Raw genomic sequence first — 12500 nt, forward strand, 5'->3', positions numbered from 1 at the left:
AAAAAACCTACAACAACCCATTATTTTACTATCTCTAGATCAGCGTTTCTCAACCTGGGGGTCAGGACCCCTGGAGAGGTCGCGAGGGGGTGCCAGAGGGGTCACCAAAGACACAGTATTTTCTGTTGGTCATGGGGGTTCTGTTTGGGAAGTTTGGCCCAATTCTAACCTTGGTGGGGTTCAGAATGCTCTTTGATTGTAGGTGAGCTATAAATCCCAGTAACTACAACTCCCAATGTCAAGGTTAATTTTCCCCAAACTCCAGCAGGGTTCACATTTGGGCATATTGATTGTCATGCCAAATTTGCTCAATCCATTATCCAAACAGGCACATGAAATCACTCTCAACAAAAGGTTCCCCCCAGGCGCTTCCAAGCCATTGAATGCAAATCAAGGTGATCAGCTATTCAGCTATCCAGTAGTCTAAAAGTCCTTTGTCTCTGGACCATTCACAGCAGTCCAGCAGACAAAAGTCCTTTGTCTCCCTGGTCATTCCACAGATATATAACCATTTTCTAGTTCCAAGACCTCATTACCTCTGAGGATGCTTGCCATAGATGCAGGCGAAACGTCAGGAGAAAGATTGCCTCCAGAACATGGCCATATAGCCCGAAAAAACCTACAACAACCCATTATTTGACTATCTTTAGATCAGCGTTTCTCAACCTGGGGGTCAGGACCCCTGGAGAGGTCGCGAGGGGGTGCCAGAGGGGTCACCAAAGACACAGTATTTTCTGTTGGTCATGGGGGTTCTGTTTTGGAAGTTTGGCCCAATTCTAACCTTGGTGGGGTTCAGAATGCTCTTTGATAGTAGGTGAGCTATAAATCCCAGTAACTACAACTCCCAATGTTAAGGTCTATTTTCCCCAAACTCCAGCAGAGTTCACATTTGGGCATATTGATTGTCATGCCAAATTTGGTCGATCCATTATCCAAACAGGCACATGAAATCACTCTCAACAAAAGATTCCCCCCAGGAGCTTCCAAGCCATTGAATGCAAATCAAGGTGATCAGCTGAAACATTCACAGCTAGCCCCAGCAAACAAAAGTCCTTTGTCTCACCCTGGTCATTCCACAGATATATAAACCCATTTTTCCTAGTTCCAACAGACCTCATTACCTTGAATGAACATTAAGATCATCTGGGGAGGCCCTGCTCTCGATCCCGCCTGCGTCACAGGCGCACTTGGCGGGGACGAGAGACAGGGCCTTCTCAGTGGTGGCCCCTCGGCTATGGAATGCCCTACCGGCAGACATCAGGCAGGCACCTTCGCTGCTGACGTTTCGGAGAATGGTTAAGACCTGGCTTTATGAACAAGCGTTTGGTTAAGCAGTGCAACCAATCATAGGAAGATGGTAAATGGAACATAGGAATGGCACAAGGATTATGAGAACGGATCTGATTTCAACGGAGGCGTTATGTTATGTTTGTCTTGTTGATCTGTCTTGTTGATTGTTAATTGTTGTGGATTGATGCTGTTGATCCTGTTTGTTGTATTGTTATGTTTTAATTGCACTGACACTGTTTGATAATTGTACCATGTAAACCGCATTGAGTCGCCTGTCAAGGGCTGAAAAAATGCGGTATAGAAATAAAGCAAATAAATAAATAAATAAATAAATACCTCTGAGGATGCTTGCCATAGATGCAGGCGAAACGTCAGGAGAAAAATTGCTTCCAGAACATGGCCAAATAGCCTGGAAAAACCTACAACAACCCATGGATTCCGGCCATGAAAGCCTTCGACAATACATCGATCCATTATTATTTGAGTCCACAGTGCTCTCGGGATGTAGGTGAACTACAACTCCAAAATTCAAGGTCAATGCCCATCAAACCCTTCCAGTATTTTCTGTTGGTCATGGGAATTCTGTGTGCCAAGTTTGGTTCAATTCCATCATTGGTGGAATCCAGAATGCTCTTTGATTGTAGGTGAACTATAAATCCCAGCAACTACAACTCCCAAATGACAAAATCAGACCCCCACCAGTGTTCAAATTTGGGTGTATCGGGTATTTGTGCCAAATTTGGTCCAGTGAATGAAAATACATCTTGCATATCAGATATTTACATTATGCTTCATAACAGTAGCAAAATTACAGTTTTGAAGTTCTTGTGGGTTTTTTCGGGCTATAGAGCCATGTTCTAGAGGCATTTCTCCTGACGTTTCGCCTGCATCTATGGCAAGCATCCTCAGAGGTAGTGAGGTCTGTTGGAATTAGGACAATGGGTTTATATATCTGTGGAATGGCTGGGGTGGGGCAAGGAGCTCTTCCCTGCTGCAGTTAGGTGTGAATGTTTAGCTGATCACCTTCATTAGCATTTGAAGGCCTGCCTGAGCCTGGGAAAATCTGTTGCTGGGAGGTGTTAATCTGTGCCTGGTTATTTCCTCTCTGTTGTTTTGCTGTTATAATTTTAGAGTTTTTTAATACTGGTAGCCAGATTTTGTTCATTTTCATGGTCTCTTCCTTTCTGTTGAAATTGTCCACATGCTTGTGGATTTCAATGGCTTCTCTGTGTAGTCTGACATGGTGGTTGTTGGTGTGGTCCAGCATTTCTGTGTTCTCAAATAATATGCTGTGTCCAGGCTGGTTCATCAGGTGCTCTGCTATGGCTGACTTCTCTGGTTGAAGTAGTCTGCAGTGCCTTTCATGTTCCTTGATGCCTGTCTGGGCGCTGCGTTTGGTGGTCCCTATGTAGACTTGTCCACAGCTGCATGGTATACGGTAGACTCCTGCAGAGGTGAGAGGATCTCTCTTGTTTTCCCAGGCTCAGGCAGGCCTTCAAATGCTAATGAAGGTGATCAGCTAAACATTCACACCTAACTGCAGCAGGGAAGAGCTCCTTGCCCCACCCCAGCCATTCCACAGATATATAAACCCATTGTCCTAATTCCAACAGACCTCACTACCTCTGAGGATGCTTGCCATAGATGCAGGCGAAACGTCAGGAGAAATGCCTCTAGAACATGGCTCTATAGCCCAAAAAAACCCAGAAGAACCTAGTGATTCCAGCCATGAAAGCCTTCGACAATACAGTTTTGAAGTTGTCATGAAAATAATTTGCTGGTTGGGGGTCACCACAACATGAGAAACTGTATTAAGGGGTCGCCGCATTAGGGAAGTTGAGAACCACTGCTCTAGATGTTTCTCCTTTTTATATATTTTGTATCCCATTAACTTCATTAAATAAAATGTATTAAATCTAAAAAAAAAAAACTTTTTAAAAGTTTGTAAGTGGGATGTTTCTAACTCTGGGACTGCCTGCCCTCCCCTTTCCTTTCTGGCCTCCAGGGGGCGCTGTTTCGCCGCTCTGCCGCCTCGCCTAAGCAGGGCGCATTGGAAGCTGCTGCTGCTACTGGTCAACACACATTTCCGGAGAGTTTTGCAAGCCTTCCTTTCTTTGCCTTGGTTGGGAGTCTCTGGCAACCGCTGCCCAGGATAAGGAGTCTCACCCACGGAGAGCCGCTTGGATCCATCATCGAAACTCTCCTGGGCCACGGGATGGACCACGCGGGGAAGTGGTGGCTGCTGGTCCCACTCGCCCTCGGTTTGGCGCCCCAGGAAGGTAAGGCAGGAGGAAAACTCTTCTCCTTGCACCTCTGGTTTGCTCTCCTTGCATCTGTTCCTTCCTGGCTGCCTCTCCTGCTGCGTTTTGGCATCACTTTTCCTTCTCTGGCTCCAGTGCTGTGAAGTCCTGGGGATTTTAGTTTGGTTTGCCAGAGAAGGTGCAAGACCTTGCAAAACTGCAACTCTCAGGATCCCACAGCACTGAGCCATGGCAGGCAAAGTGGGACCACACTGGATCAATTCTACAGTGGAGATGCACCCTGAGATGTTCAGGTGGGAACTTTTCCATCCATAGTCCTGGAACTGTGCTTCTCTCTTTTGTAGTGTCTGACATCCACTCCAAGCCAAATGGCAACCAAAGGCACTTGAGAGTGCATCTATACCAGGAATGGGCAAACTTCAGCCCTCCAGGTGTTTTGGACTTCAACTCCCACAATTCCTGTTAGGAATTGTGGGAGTTGAAGTCCAAAACACCTGGAGGGCCAAAGTTTGCCCATTCCTGGTATAGATGCACTCCCAAGTGCCTTTGGAATTGTTAGGAATTGTGGGAGTTGAAGTCCAAAACACCTGGAGGGCCAAAGTTTGCCCATGCCTGATCTATACTGTGGATTGGATGCAGTTAGATCCCACTTCGACTGCCTTGGTTCAGTGCTATGGAATCCTGGGATTTGTAGTTTTGGTGTGGCACTCACACTCATTGGCAGAGAAGACGGAAGACTTTGGGTGCATCTACATCTCAGCATGAAGGCAGTTTGTTGCCACTTCAACTGCCCTGTCTGAATTGCTATTGGATAATGATTTTGGTAATGAGACGCAGAGGATCTGTGCTTTTTTTTCGGATTTATTACTTACTAGCTGCCCATTGCCATGCATTGCTGTGGTGCAGTTTGTGTATGTATATATATATTTGTGTATATATGCGGTTTTGCGCATGCATTGTAATGTATTTTTTTTGTTTTTAAAGTCCCCTCTGTTGTGTTTTTCAATATTTTTATGAGTGATGGTCACTCGGTGGCGTGAGAGGTGGATTGTGTCCAGATTTGGTGTCAATTCATCCAGTGGTTTTTGAGTTCTGTTAATCTCACAAACAAACATTTCATTTCTATTTATATAGAAGACTAGCCGTCCCCTGCTACACGTTGCTGTGGCCCAGTCTGGTGATCTGGAAAATAATGAGAAGGTGTTGGTTTCTAATATATGTAATTTCTTTCTGCTTGTGGGTAAACAGTATTTCTTATTGTTTCTTTGTCAGTGTTGATGTGGAGATTGTCTGGTTCATCTACTCTGGAATATGCAACATATGATTGTCCTTCTTTAGGGGTCCCTTTCAAATCTATGATACTGTATCTGTGTGTATGTGTGTGTGTGAGAGAGACTCATATATATATCTATCTATATCTATGGCTGGATGGCTCTTTGTCAGGAGGGCTTTGATTATATTTTCTTGCCCTGGTGAAGGGAGTTGGACTCAATGGCCTTAAGTATGGGAGTTCAGTGTGGGAAGTTTGCCCCAATTCTGTCGTTTGTGGGGTTCAGAATGCTCTTTGATCGTAGGTGAACTATAAATCCCAGTAACTACAACTCCCAAATGTTAAGGTCTATTTCCCCAAACTCCATCTGTGTTCCTAGTTGGGCATATGGAATATTCATGCCAAGTTTGGTCCAGATCTATCATTGTTTGAGGCCACAGTGCTCTCTGGATGTAGGTGAACTACAACCCCCAAATAATGTAAATGCCCACCAAACTCTTCTAGTATTTTCTGTTGGTCATGGGAGTCCTGTGTGCCACATTTGGTTCAATTCTATCATTGGTGGAGTTCAGAATGATCTTTGATTGTAGGTATACTATAAATCCCAGCAACTAAAACTTCCAAATGACAAAATCAATTTTTTGAGTGATGGTCCCTCCTTGGGTTAGCAGGTGTCATGTGGCCAAATTTGGCAGCAATTCGTCCAGCGGTTTTTGAGTTATGTTAATCCCACAAACGAACATTATGTTTTTATTTATATTGATTATTATAATGATAAGGTCTCGAGCCTTCACTGAGAAAGAGTGCAAGTGCCTCCCAAAACTACAAATTCCAGGATTCCATAGCACTGAGCTCTGGCAGTTCAAGTGCTGTAAGAGTTGAAGTGTTGTCTAATGTCTTTACTTGGAGCATTCTGCCTTGGAGTTCTAAATGTGGGATAGAGCCACAAAAGTGGTGTATTCATTCTAACATGTAGATCAGGCTTGGGCAAACTTCATCCCTCCAGACGTTTTAGACTTCAACTCCCACAATTCCTAACAATAGCTGTAAGGAATTGTGGGAGTTGAAGTCTAAAACATCTGGAGGGCCGAAGTTTGCCCATGACTGGTGTAGATGTACTCCTTTGTGAAACTACAACTCTCATGATTTCCATAGCACCGAGGCCCCATCTACACTGCCATATAAAAACTAGATGGTCTGCTTTGAACTGGATTATATGGCAGTGTAGATATAGGCCCCTTCTACACTGCCATATAATAATCCAGATTATCTGCTTTGAACTGGATTATCGAAGTCTATACTGCCATATAATCTAGGTCAAAATAGACAATCTGTATTTTATATGGCAGTGTAGATGCGGCCTCAGGCTCATTCTATACTGTCCTTATATCCCAGGATCTGATCGCAAGTTATCTGCTTTGAACTGGATTATATGAGTCTCCACTGCCATATAATCTGGGAAAATCAGATAATCTGGGGTCAGATCCTGGGATATAAAGACAGTGTAGAAGGGGCCTCATACAATCGAGGTCAAAGCAGATAATGTGAATGATCTGATTTAATAATTTGGATTATATGGCAGTGTATATCTAGCCCGACCCACAGCAGCTAAAGTGATGTTGAACATCAGTGTAGGTTTGCCCTAGGTTGGGGTGACCTAGTACAAAGGGAGGTACAGATCTCTTGAGACTGGTTTGAGGAAGCCCCTTTCCCCTTAGATGAATATTTCGAGGGATATATCTTAAGTAGTACGTCACATTGCCTGCCTTTGCTGTCATTCCTGATACACCTGGCTGTATTTCAAAGCCTTTCAAAAGTATGCAAGTCCTTGTCAGTTTGATCTTGTAGTTCTGCTTTCGAAGCTGTTCCATGGGAATTGCTACGTAAATATCTGGCTGGGTGCAAAAGTCTGACGTCCCAAGTGGCCTCTGGGCCTTCAATCCATGCCCGGCTACCCTCAGCTGACCTTGCTTCTAGCCGCTATCTCACACTGGATGCCTCGAGGGCTTGTTTTTTGAATATGAAAGGACATGGTTTTGATTTTGTTTGTTTTTGTAGGTGTGGTAGCTTTGGTTCGCCAAGCAATCGCTCTTGAGCTTGCTGTAAATTAGACCTAGTGAATCATATGTTAAGGGAAAGGATCAAGAGACAGCAACAACATATGTTTGGTTTTATAAGCTCTCCTCCCTTTCGGACTTTGCCAAAATAATCGTAAAGCTTGCCGCCCCAACTGCAAGGAACTGTCCAAAACCATCCCAAAATAGCACTTAGCTAACACAGTCTGGTGGATGCTGTTTAACTTTGCTGTGAGCCAATTTACATCTCTTTAAAAAGTTTGAGTACCCTTGTTGTAGACAAGGAGCTGCTGGGATGAAGCAACCAAACACAGTTCTTGATGTCATATGTTCAAAAATAAAAGCCAGCTGTTATTTGGAACTATCTTCACTATCTTCACCCTGAAGTTTTTTAGTAAGTGAAACTGGCAGGTTGTTTAGTAGGTGAAAACAGAGAAATTGAGAAAAACTCACCAGTTCTTAGGAGAGGATGTAATTAGTATACTGCATTAATATTCTTGAAAGAAATAATTGAAAAGAAACTAAATTGGATAGATTTGCCTAGTAATTGACAGGAATGTATCTGGGGAGCATTAAGTCTCAGATTTTGGTGATCTATATCAATAAAAATATAATGTTCGTTTGTGGGATTAACATAACTCAAAAACTACTGGAAGAATTGACACCAAATTTGGACACATGACACCTACTAACCCAAGGGGTGACTATCACTCAAAATAAGGCGATTTTGTCATTTGTGAGTTGTAGCAGCTAGGATTTATAGTTAACCTATGCACTCTGAACTCCAAAAACGTGGCACAACAGGACTCCCATGACCAACAGAAAACACGAGAAGGGTTTGGTGAGCATTGACCTTGAGTTTGGGAGTTGTAATTCACCTACATCCAGAGAGCACTGTGGACTCAAACAATGATGGATTTCGACCAAACTTGGCACAAATATTCCATATGCCCAAATATGAACACAGATGGAGTTTGGGGGAAATAGATTTTGACGTTGTAGTTACTGGGATTTATAGTTCACCTACAATTAAAGAGCATTCTGAAACCCACAAACGATAGAAATGGGGCAAACTTCCCACACAGAACCCCCATGACCAACAGAAAATACTTAAGGCCATCCAGTCCAGCTCTCTTCATCAGGGCAAGAAAATGTAATCAGAGCCCTTCTGACAAAGAGCCACCCAGTCATAAATATAGATAGATAGATATGATTCTCTCACACACACAGATATAGTATCATAGATTTGAAAGAGACCCTTAAAGAAGGAGTATGATATGTTGCATATTCCAGAGTAGGCAAACTAGACACTCTCCGCATCAACACTGACAAAGAAACAAGAAATACTGTTTACTCACAAGCATAAAGGAATTACATATATTAGAAACCAAAACTTTCTAATTATTTTCCAGATCACCAGACTGGGCCACAGAAATGCGTGGCAGGGGACGGCTAGTATAGAATACTTTTGCTGAATGGCCAAATTTGTATTCTTTGTGTCATGCAAAAAATTTGCTGTAGATATGAAAGATGTAATAAATGTAACAAATATATTACTGTCATAGCTTCTTTGCAAGGAGTTCCCTGTGATGAGAGGTTCAGATGTATCCCTCTTACAAGAGATATTTGTCCTTCCACAGCTGGCAATAAGGAAATCCCAGAGGAAGTGTGTTTACTAGTATTACAGTCTGCTTGTTTATAACCTGAACACACATTGTGTAATTTTTTAAAAATAAAGGAATATCTCATGCCAGAACATTACAAAAAGTAAAATCGATATACATATTTGGACTTTAGAAGCGCCTACATATAATGTGCTAGAATTTCTCAAATTGCTGAATTACACAATTTAGCAAGAAGCCATGTTGAGGGATACAGAAGATATTTGTTATTATGAGTATTCACATTGAATACTGTGATCTTATCTTATCACAGGGGTTCTTGGAAAGATTTATTCAGAGAAAGCTTGCCAGTGCATTCCACCCTCTGGAACTAGGCTGATTCTTTTCATAATAATAATAATAATAATAATAATTAATAACAACACACAGTCCTAGATGCTTGGGAAGTATTTTACTTGTGATTTTGTGATACGAAATCCAGCATATAGATCACGTTTGCTGTAACATACTGTGCTTTTGTGTCAGTAAAATAATAATAATAATAATAATACAATAATAATAATAATAATAATAATAAACAGAGTGTGGATTGCCGATGTTGCAATCCCAGGTGACAGCAGGATTGAAGAGAAACAACTAGAAAAGCTGACACGATATGAGGATTTAAAGATTGAACTGCAAAGACTCTGGTACAAACCTTCGGAAGATTTTGCGGGGTATAAATAAAGTTAATAATAATAATAATAATAATAATAATAATAATAATAGAGAGGGTCTCATCTTGCCTAGTAAATAGGATGCCTGTCTTTAGGATTACAGAGGAAACAACACAAAGGGTTACACAAAACCTATTTCAGAATTAGAGCAGGGTGGGAATGAATCAACTCTGGATAAAGTTTTGAAGATGCTACGTTTGTTCCTTGTGTAAATGGGATCCCAAAGCTGAATTTAGCTTTGAACTCAAATCCTCCAAGACTCAGGCTGTCTCTCTAAGCCACATGCTCGGCAAAAACTCCAGGCTGAAATATTAGACTGAAAATCCTGTGAAATACCCTGTATATTGCAAGAACATCCATTTGGTTTGTGAGCCTGAGCTGCTACTGATCTCCTGGTTATCCCTGGCATTGAAATCTCATCAAACAAGCCAAGTCTACTCCTTGCTGGGGCCTCTGAATACAACTGGACTTTGGTGCGGCTTTATTATAGTTTCTGGTGTTATAAGAGTTAAAGCAGACAGACTGAAGACTAGGGCTTTCAAATGAGAGTGCAAGAGAGATAGACTGAGTGGACATAGAGATGCAAATTATGGTGGAAAATATTTAGTCACCTACAAACAAGCAAGATTTCTGGGTCTCACAGACCTGTAGCTTCTTCTTTAAGAGGCCCCTCTGTCCTCCATTCATTACCTATAGTAATGGCACCTATTTGAACTTGTTATCAAAGTAAAAGACACCTGCCCACAACTTCAAGCAGTCACACTCCAAACTCCACTGTGGTGAAAGCCAAAGAGCTGTCGAAGGACACCAGAAATAAAATTGTCGGCCTGCACCAAACTGGGAAGACTGAATCTGCAATAGGCAAGCAGCTTGGTGTGAAGAAATCAACTGTGGGAGCAATAATTAGAAAATGGAAGAGATACAAGACCACTGATAAGCTCTCTTGATCTGGGGCTCCACGCAAGATCTCACCCCGTGGGGTCAAAATGATTACAAGAACAGTGAGCAAAAATCCCAGACCCACATGGGGGAACCTAATGAATGACCTACAGAAAGCTGGGACCAACGTAACAAAGGCTATCATCAGTAACATACTACGCCGCTGCCAGGGACTCAGATCCTGCAGTGCCAGACGTGTCCCCCTGCTTAAGCCAGTCCATGTCTGGGGCTGACTGAAGTTTGCTAGAGAGCATTTGGATGATCCAGAAGAGTATTGGGAGAATGTCATATGGTCAGATGAAACCAAAGTAGAACTGTTTGGCAGAAACACAACTCGTTGTGTTTGGAGGAGAAAGAATGCTGAGTTGCATCCAAAGAACGCCATACACCTACTGTGAAGTATGGGGGTGGCAACATCATGCTTTGGGGCTGTTTCTCTGCAAAGGGACCAGGGTGACTGATCTGTATAAATGAAAGAATGAATGGGGCCGTGTATTGTGAAATTTTGAGTGCAAACCTCCTTCCATCAGCAAGGGCACTGACGATGAAACTTGGTTGGGTCTCTCAGCATGACAATGATCCCAAGCACACCACCAGGGCAATGAAAGAGTGGTTTCGTAAGAAGCATTTCAAGGTCCTGGAGTGGCCTAGATAGTTTCCAGAAGAAGATCTACAAGCCACTCTCAACACCTTTGCAGAAGCATACACGAAGCTTGGCCTGTCATTGAACATTGAGAAAACCAAAGTGCTGTTCCAGCAGTCACCAGCCATCCCCTCTCCAATGCCAGAGATACAGCTTAATGGTGTAACATTAGAATATGTTGACCATTTCCGCTACCTTGGCAGCCACCTCTCCACCAAAGTCAACATCGACGCCGAAATACAACACCGCCTGAGCTCTGCGAGCGCAGCATTTTCCCGGATGAAGCAGAGAGTGTTTGAGGACCGGGACATCCGTAGGGATACCAAGGTGCTTGTTTATAAAGCTATTGTCCTCCCAATCCTGCTATATGCCTGTGAACCGTGGACTGTCTACAGACATCACATGCAGCTCCTGGAACGATTCCATCAGCGCTGCCTCCGGAAAATCCTGCAAATCTCCTGGGAAGACGTCAGTGTGCTGGAAGAAGCAAAGACCACCAGCATCGAAGCGATGGTCCTCCAACATCAACTCCGGTGGGCCGGCCACGTTGTCCGGATGCCTGACCACCGTCTCCCAAAGCAGTTGCTCTACTCTGAACTTAAGAATGGGAAACGGAACGTTGGTGGACAGGAAAAGAGATTTAAAGATGGGCTCAAAGCCAACCTTAAAAACTCTGGCATAGACACTGAGAACTGGGAAGCCCTGGCCCTTGACCGCTCCAGCTGGAGGTCAGCTTTGACCAGCAGTGCTGCAGAATTCGAGGAGGCACGAGTGGAGGGTGAAAGGGAGAAGCGTGCCAAGAGGAAGGCGCGTCAAGCCAACCCCGTCCGAGACCACCTTCCACCTGGAAACCAATACCCTCACTGCGGAAGAAGATGCAGAGCAAGAATAGGCCTCACAGCCACATAAGGACCCACAGGGAAACCCATGATGGAAGACCATCTTACTCGTCCAACGAGGGATTGCCCAAGTAAGTAAGTAAGAAGTAAGTAAGTAAGATAGTCTCCAGATCTCAACCCTATAGAAAACCTTTGGAGGGAGTTGAAAGTCCATGTTGCCCAGCAACAGCCCCAAAACATCACAGCTCTTGAGGAGATCTGCATGGAGGAATGGGCCAACATACCAGAAACAGTGTGTGCCAACCTTGTGAGGACTTAAGAAAACGTTTGACCTCTGTCATTGCCAGTAAAGGCTATATAACGAAGTATTGAGATGAACTTTTGTTATGGACCAAATACTTATTTTCCACCATAATTTGCAAATAAATTTGTTAAAAATCAGACAATGTGATTTTCTGGATGTGTTTTCTCATGTTGTCTCTCAAAGCTGAGGTCTACCTATGATGTCAATTACGGGCCTCTCTCATTGTTTTAAGGGAGAACTTGTACAATCGGTATCTGACGAAATATTTTTTCCCACTGTATGTCCCTTTGGAAAGTAGCCATGGCTGTGGTCCTCAAAGAATGTGCTATGCTGTTAAGATAGCCAGCCCCTTGTGTTATTAGTGCACACCATTACATTGGTCAAATCAATTTCTTCAAGAACAGAAAAACCATTGTTAATTAGGGCTGCCAAGTCAGGAGCATCCCTTTCCTTGAGATTTCAGGGAAAATGAACTATCCTCTTCTTCCAGGGATAATATTTTCCAACCTTTTTATATGTGTTCTTTCTTTTCGACTCTTAA

The 12500-nt window shown here is 43.1% G+C and overlaps 2 protein-coding genes across 2 annotated transcripts in view; one reads left to right on the forward strand and one right to left on the reverse strand.

The window, feature by feature from the left end:
* Positions 1-12500, reverse strand: part of CDH23 (cadherin related 23) — a 648000-nt gene that overhangs the window by 82836 nt on the left and 552664 nt on the right. The gene's annotated exons all lie outside the window — the stretch shown is intronic.
* Positions 3327-12500, forward strand: part of VSIR (V-set immunoregulatory receptor) — a 37758-nt gene continuing 28584 nt past the window's right edge. Inside the window, exon 1 of the mRNA XM_060768856.2 lies at positions 3327-3569. Within this exon, the coding sequence (XP_060624839.2) occupies positions 3506-3569 (64 nt within the window). The 5' untranslated portion in view covers positions 3327-3505. The remainder of the gene's footprint in view (positions 3570-12500) is intronic.

Source organism: Anolis sagrei, chromosome 3 (genome assembly GCF_037176765.1).
Source record: "Anolis sagrei isolate rAnoSag1 chromosome 3, rAnoSag1.mat, whole genome shotgun sequence".
Lineage (NCBI taxonomy): Eukaryota > Metazoa > Chordata > Lepidosauria > Squamata > Dactyloidae > Anolis > Anolis sagrei.